Source organism: Sphaeroforma arctica (genome assembly GCF_001186125.1).
Source record: "Sphaeroforma arctica JP610 unplaced genomic scaffold supercont1.1540, whole genome shotgun sequence".
NCBI classification, from domain to species: Eukaryota; class Ichthyosporea; order Ichthyophonida; genus Sphaeroforma; species Sphaeroforma arctica.
The window spans coordinates 1-8,025 of NW_014039018.1; the positions used below are offsets into that span (position 1 = coordinate 1).

The 8,025-nt window shown below is 40.7% G+C and overlaps 1 protein-coding gene across 2 annotated transcripts; it reads left to right on the forward strand.

Annotated features, from left to right (window-relative positions):
• Window positions 1–52: 52 nt before the first annotated feature.
• Window positions 53–3,421, forward strand: SARC_11126 (the record flags this gene model as incomplete). Of its 2 annotated transcripts, XM_014294796.1 has the most annotated exons (4): window positions 53–203; window positions 1,269–1,385; window positions 2,041–2,178; window positions 2,965–3,421. In XM_014294796.1, coding segments are annotated over 4 exons (415 nt in total), but the record flags the coding sequence as incomplete, so codon positions are not given. The 2 variants fall into 2 exon arrangements, with proteins under 2 accessions (XP_014150271.1, XP_014150270.1); XM_014294795.1 differs by lacking the exon at window positions 1,269–1,385.
• Between the last annotated feature and the right edge of the window lie 4,604 nt (window positions 3,422–8,025).

Genomic DNA, 8,025 nt, shown 5'->3' on the forward strand with positions numbered 1-8,025 from the left:
CAGATATAGTATATATTCTTACTCCTTCCCGTCTCACACCACTCCTCTGTGCAGGTTTAGATGTAGCTACTCGGTTGCCTAGATCGAGAGATGTGTCTCCGCCAGATGTCACACAGTACAATAGATTGCCTTCGTTCGACGATGGAAAGTCCTCACCGTCACCGAGCAAACGAACATCCATGGCTAACCCCGTTGATTCGCAGGTATGGCGGATTACTGGGAATGCTACATAGTGGGAGACATGTCTATGTGTACGTGTGTATGTGTACAGGATACTCATATGTGCATCTGTGCACGTGCACACGCTCCGATCTCCACACCCATTGACTAGCACATGTGCACACAACTATTATCATAAGCTGTATTGTTGTGGTGGTGTGGATGGCTTGCTTTGTGTGTATAGTTTACTTGTTTGTGTTGCGTTGTTGTAGTTGCCTGTACTGTCTTCGTGCAGTGGTACGTTATCCAGGCAGTCGTCTCGTGGTGTATGATCAGGAGTATTGCCCCACAACGTCTGTCGGCTTTGTGGGCTGTAGTTGCACCCGTGACTGTTGCGGTGGGTATGTTTAGTCTGCACACGACCCATCGGTGAGGTGCCACAGCCAGCATTAAGCGGCTCCTTGTATTCCGAGCTGGGTTGATTTGAGTGTGTCTGTGCGTGTTTGTGCGTGTCTGGATATGTAGTGATTGCCATCTGTATTAGGATGTGGTGGAGTGTAGGTGGTTTTATCATAGTGTGATTCCTGCCTAAATTCGGGACGGTGTTGAGACACATCCGCTGTTGCATGCTAATAGAAGCCAGTTGTCATGCATGAAATAATTCTTGGGCACACATGTCTCTGTGAGTCCTAGTTTTATTAGTATTGTACAGACATAGATCACTGTAAACCTCGATACGATTGGCATGCATGTCTCTGTGAGTCCTAGTTTAATTAGTACTGTACAGACATAGATCACTGTAAACTTCGATACGATTGGCATGCATGTCTCCGTGGGTCCTAGTTTAATTAGTATTGTATAGACATAGATCACTGTAAACCTCGATACGATTGGCATGCATGTCTCTGTGAGTCCTAGTTTAATTAGTATTGTACAGACATAGATCACTGTAAACCCCGATACGATTGGCAAGCATGTCTCTGTGAGTCCTAGTTTATATAATATTATACAGACATTGTAAACCTCGATATTATTGGCATCTTTGGTTAGGAATAATTACGAGACTATTTAGACGCAAATTGAATCTGTTATACATTCTTCTGCACCAGTACTCGTCTGACATGGGAAAACATAATTCGTCCTCATCTCTGGCATTAAACGGGGCAAAACGAGCATTACGGCCCTCAGTGTCGGGAGGAGCCCCAAAAACCAAAATAGTTCAAGAGGTGGGTGCATTGTGATGCTTCATACGCCTAGTTGTTAGTGCAACATACAGTACACCCATGTACCTATCACATGTCTACACATACACGTGAAGTATAAATAGTAAAACCCTAGTTTATCGTATATGTGAAGTGTAAATACAAAAATCCTAATATTTCATATGTTTTTATAAAAAAATGTATAAATACTGAAGTAGTTTATCATAAATATGTGAAGTTTGTATGCATGCAAAAACCCTAGTATATCATATATGTGTACGAATACACTTGCATCTAAACATAATAAAGATTGCTGCAACACTTCTCTCATCTCGAGGCTAGGTCGTCCGTATCGCTCAACCTTCTGCAACACAAATCGATGGCGTGTGTCCCCACTTTCACTCAATTGCGTTTTAGGAATGGCGCAGGACGTCTGCGCAAGTGAAGTTAAAGACGAGCATTGTTCATAGCGCAGCGAACGTTTTCAGCTACAGCAGTAGCAAACCCCACTCTCTGGTATAATACTAGTTCATATCGCCCCACGAGTGGTGGGTCATGCACTGTTATATGAATTAGTTGTTGTAATTGTATTGTGTGCGTGTGTGTGTGTGTGCGTGAGAGTGTACATACACCTGAACTATTGGAATTAATCTGCCCGTCCGTAAATGATTATTCACAGCTGGAAGCTTTGCAAAAGGACGTGACGCTACTCAAGAAGCAAGTGGAACTAAGGCACCGGGATAGCTACTTGACCATTGCACTTAAACTGGCTGTCATTGGCCTGGTGGCTGAGCGTGCATACAACTACTACTTAAAGGTATCACGGGGCACTTTGTGTGGCGTAGCAGTAGCGTGTACGCGGCATCTGCTGAACTAAACGTATTCCAATCGCGCAACAGTTGTATATAGGTGTATGTTTTGTTTGTTGTGACAGTCTTCGTGTGCTGGTGTACTTTGTGTGTCTTTGGCTGGTTGGCATGGTTGTGAAGGTGTATGGTTGGTTCCAATATTTTTGTATAGATGTGGTATATATGTGTATGTTTGATTGTTGTGGTCTTCGTGTGCTGGTGTACTTTGCGTGTCTTTGGCTGGTTGTCATGGTTGTGAAGGTGTATGGTTAGTTCCAATATTTTTGTATAGATGTGGTATATATGTGTATGTTTGATTGTTGTGGTCTTCGTGTGCTGGTGTACTTTGCGTGTCTTTGGCTTGTTGACATGGTTGTGAAGGTGTATGGTTGATTCCAATTCTTTTGAATAGATGTGGTATATATGTGTATGTTTGTTTGTTGCGGTCTCTTGATGTGGGTATAGTATGAGTGCCTATGGCTGGTTGGCATATGTTTATACAGGTGTATGGTTAATTCCCAACCTTTTGTATATAGCAATTTGATCTTTGATACTACTTGCGCATAGTATATATATGTGTTCTCTCTGACGGTTTGTGTGCATGATATTTGGCGTGCGAGTTTGGCGCTTTGCTTTCAGTATTTAAAATCGGAGTCGTCACACATGTTTCAATTATTTGGTCGCGGCCTCATCCAGCTCCCTACCTAGACGGGATGGGTCTGATATTCCTTTTCCCTTCAATCGGCTTTTATTAGGTGAGATGACTTGTGCCACAGCGCAAAGCGATGAAGCATGCCTCGGCTTTGGTGAAAATGTTGTGAGTGCTCGGGTGATCATCGATCTAACAACCGACTCGACTGCAGACGACAAAGAAAGTAGAATCCGAATTCCAGCCACGTACCATTGCTGTCTGTTATGATTCTGTAGAAACTTATAATGCACATCGTGCAGGCTGGTGTGATATTACGACTGAACGGAAATATTGAGAATGAATGTACTGGAATCAAATCCAAGTCTCGTAAAGTAAAGAATCGGAGTAAATTTGTATGCAAAGGTGCAGTGTGAAGCACAAGTATGCTGTTATAGGCTGTACTTGCCCTCGTATACAAGATACTTATAGCTGAGAGCCTTTCCTTATTTTCTCCTTTGAGGTACTTCTATTGTACTTACAATGCGTAGTAGACCAGATTAAGGCGCTTATAAACTGTTCGCACTCTTTTCGTATCTTCAACGGCCTAGCCAGTTCGCGACGCGTTGGTTTGAATCCATGGCCCTACTCTAGGTTTCAAAATATTGTGAAGAGATTAAGCGCCTATCAAATACATTGAATTCGGGAGTAATATAAATACAACTTATTGACTCAATAGAGCTATGAGTGCGTCTATGCAAAGACTAAATGAAAGCGCCTCAACGCCATTGCTATACGCGAAGCGACACGACACGCGTCTATTTCACATGTACAGGTCAGGTGTATCCGAACAAGCACATAAACGTGGCATGCACGCAATCGCTGCCAGAAACATCTATCAGGATTGCTTGGGAATCAAATGCGGAAGGGAAACGCAAGGCATGCTCATTACACTTCTGTTGTAGATATTGCGAGGTTACATACTGAAGTATTTTTAAGAGGCGGACCAGCATGGCTATTTAAATTACGCTGACCAACTGTGTCATCGATCATAGTTAATGATATTCAGCGCAGTATTCCTCGACAAGAGTCCCTATATTGACAACCACCGTCATCTCATAAATTTCTTGCGTATGCTATCATCATAACTCAAGAGTTTCTCGCATTATGCGCACCGCCTAAAGCGAAATTTCAATCAGTGCATCGTCAACATAATAATCAGTGTATATAGAAAAATCGCGCCTTGTCGCGTCATATCAGTCTAGTACGGCTATATGGATTATTTATGTTCATATGTAGCATTCCATTGTGGATAAAAGTTTTTTCCTGGATTAAAAATAATACGTATGTAGGAGTTATACGGATTACATTATGTCGTATCACATCAGCGATGGCTCATAAGATCTTTCAGACGGAGTGCTGCACTGCTGAAGAATCGGATGCAAACATCCATTGACAAAAACAACGACTATGCGCCAATTCATTTCTTTTCCTCGTATATCATTGAGAGATATGAGACGTGGCGACAAGCGCCTGAATAGATTACCAAAATATTGCGAAATGAGATAAAAAGATGTGAGGATTGAAAACTGACTATATTGAGTACATATGTAATTTTTAAAATAAATAAAAAAATATATACTTTAGAATACATATGTATCAAATATGCGTGAAAGTTTTTGACCTTTTTGAGTTTTTGTACAACGCAATTTGTTAGAGTGGTTCTTGAACTTCTTATATTTATAAATACATATGCAGAAGAACGTAGAGTAGCATTCCGAGATTTACGATAGTCAGGTACTCATTGTAAATTTGTGTCTCAAGTTCTGAGTTCTCAACTCTAAACTCTCAAGTCGCAACTCTCAAGTCTCAAGTCTCAAGTCGCAGCGGTTCAAAAATCAAAACAAATTGTAAAACCAATTGTTATTCGCCTTCTCTACATTTTTTTTAAGGCATTGATTGTTTTGTTAAAACAAATTCCTTCAAACTGAAGTATGAAAAATTGAAATATCTTCACCATCTACTCAGTTATTTATTTGTATTCACCTCGTTCATTAGGGGTACAAAAATAGTACCGAATGCGAATACTAGTTGCCATGTACCAAGTGCCAACAGTAACAAAAATCATTTTGGATATTTTTTCAGAATACCACGCAACTATTTTTAGCAATTTCGACTACATTCTAGAGTAGCAGAGAGAGAGGGTTGTGGCAGACTTCACTGGGGGGAGTGGGGATTGGGGACTATTGTTCGTCTTCGTTTGTGTGTGTCAGTGTGTGACTGTGTGGCCGTGTGCACTCGCAGTCTACAGTGTGCACTGTGTAGTGTGTACACTGCACACGGCACACGGCACACGGGCACAGACGCACACTGCAAAACGCCAAAACAAAAGAAGCCATAAGAGATTTTCACGACTCTCTCTCGCTCTAAATACTCTCATTCTCCTCTCTCTCTCTCTCTAGCGAGAGAGAGAGTAGAGAGATAGAGAGAGAGAAATTGAAGTCCTCTAGTAGTTTGAGTTTTCACTGTGCGGCAGTGTGCACTGAGTGTGCAGCGTGCAGTGTGCATTCACTGCACTGTGCACGGCTCAACCCACTTTTTATAAATTCGAATAAATATACGTTTACGTTCAACTTTTATTCCATATACGGTCCTTTGTATGCATATAGGTGCAACTTTCGGGTCTAGATATTTGTGTACCATGTTCACGATACGAACCAGTCCTATAAAAGAACTTAGGTAGGCTCTTCTGATCACATTATGACCGTTATAACGTTTTAAAATTGAATAAATATGCGTTTACGTTCAACTTCTATCCCGTACCCCCATAACGTTATGAGCTTAGGCCTTAAAAATACAGTATGTATGAAACTATGTAATAGAACACGGCTGGGGCGCCGCAGAGACCACAAACCTTTCTTCAAAGAGGGTAGCTAGTAACTTGTGAATATATCCGCACAGGGTGAGCACTGAGCGGACCCACAAAAGTATGCTATTTTTTGAAACAAAATTACATTTAGGATCCTTCAGAGGTCTCTTTGGGGCCTACAAACGGGGAAAAAGCGTTCCGGACAGAAAAGCGTTCCGGACAGAAAAGCGTTCCAGACAGAAAAGCGTTCCAGACAGATTTCAAGTTCAAAAAAAGAAATAGGGACTCTAGTTATGTCAGCTACGATTTCGGTGATAAATGTATGTATGTAAAATTGTAGAGAGCATTTACTCTAGTAGTGAGAGATAAATTCCAATACAAGATTTGATGCATACATTCCAAACTCCAAGACTCGTTACATAATATATGAAAAAAATGGAATGCTATGAACGTAAAACAAAAATCAGATCTGTTTTTTCTAAATATAATAACGTAGAGAGTAGAGTAGAGTAGCTAGAGAGTAGAGTAGAGACTCGGCTTCTGGTTGAGAACGACATAACACAACAAGTTACAGCTCAATACAGCTAAATGATGGCTATGATAAGCATTAAATGTGTGTATTTTACAGTCAATTTTGTATTCGGCACTACATAAAATTCAGTCACTAAATTACTATTTTTTATGAGCTTTGAGCTAATGTAGTGGAGAGAGAAGTCGTCTATCGCTCTGTATAGTGTATTCACTATTGAGTATTGCCCAGCCGGCAGGCGGCAGCCGGGCTGGGAATAGTGATTTGACTCCGCTCGCCTCGGAATTCGTATTTTTCACACTACATATTTCACTCGGCAGTTCGGAACGTAGTCGTCAAAATTCTTTAACTCTCTGACTGTGAGTGTACTGGGGCTACTGGCTACTGGCTCTGGCTATTCTGAATTGTCCTCTCTCTTCTTAGGACCGCGGTGAGTCGGTGACTCTCAGTCTTGCTCTGAGAGCGAAAGAGAGGTTGAGTGCTGACTCCTGAGAGCCTACCTACGAGCGACAAAGAGAGTAAATAAATACAATAAACTGATCAGTGATCTGCTGATCGCTGTCACTGTCACAGACTCACTGTGCGCCGTGTCACCTTTTAAAAAACGACCGAGGCCATTGTTTGTGTGATAGATTGACTGATTGTCGTATATACACGAGAAATAAAGGTCTCTACTAGACTCTCTCTCTCTCTAGAGAGTCTCTAAATACTCTCTACTAGATGAACTGATCATAAATATTAAATACATAAAATATTCATTTAACTGACTAGTGATGACCACGGAATATTTTACCAAAAATTAGAAAATGGCATATGCGAATCCGGGTGCCTTGGAATTTTTAGACATAAATGTTTAGGCTATTTTTAATATCTGGTTCAATTTGGAATTTAGGATCTTTTGGGTGACTCCATAGGTATACTCTATGTATACCCCAGACAAATGAGCCGGGGTATGCTAAAAAAATGATATTTTAACCCTGATTTTCTTTATATTTTAAATATTTCTATACAAAAACTTAATTTGAATGTCTTTTTCAGTAAAATGCACCAGGATTTCCATAGCGGTGGGACGAGACCTGGACGAGTCACAAGCTGGGTTGGTATTTAGACCCGCAAGTTTTACCTATAAGCATACAAAGGAAAGCATATAGAATAAAAGTTGATCGTAAACGTATATTTATTCGATATATAAAAGAACCCAAAACCCTAAAACCTAAACCCTAAAACCTCGCTGCTCAGTAGACTAGTTATTTTTTTATTTAAAAATAGTGCTCAACTGCTCACTACATACTTCTAAAATAGTGCGCACTCACTGTAGCATCTAACTAGAGTTGAAGAGAGTGTTTGTATTTATGTATTATGTAGGCTGTACATTGTTGACTGTAGTCTGTAGTCTGTAGTACTAAGACTAGAGAGAGTAGGGAGTGGAGTCTACGCCGAGCTGCGTGCGCCGTGCGTCGTCCACGGTGGAGCTATGGCCTATGTAGCCTCATTATTTTTTGAAACACAGAGTTAAGTGTCAGATATAAAAGTTCAACGTTCTCCGTATACTTTTGATATATCGGTTGGCCTGAAAATATTCACAAATCCGATCTGGCCAGATGCACCTATTTTCATACTTTGCCCACAAAATGCAATACTGACTAATTAAATACAGTGGGCAGTTTAAACACGAATGACGACGGTAAAAGTTTGTCAACAAATTTGCGAATCAGCGTGAGCACTTGCGATAAATTACATACTTTCGAGCCGATCTTTAGGTTCGTTTTAGCCCCTCTACGAATATATTT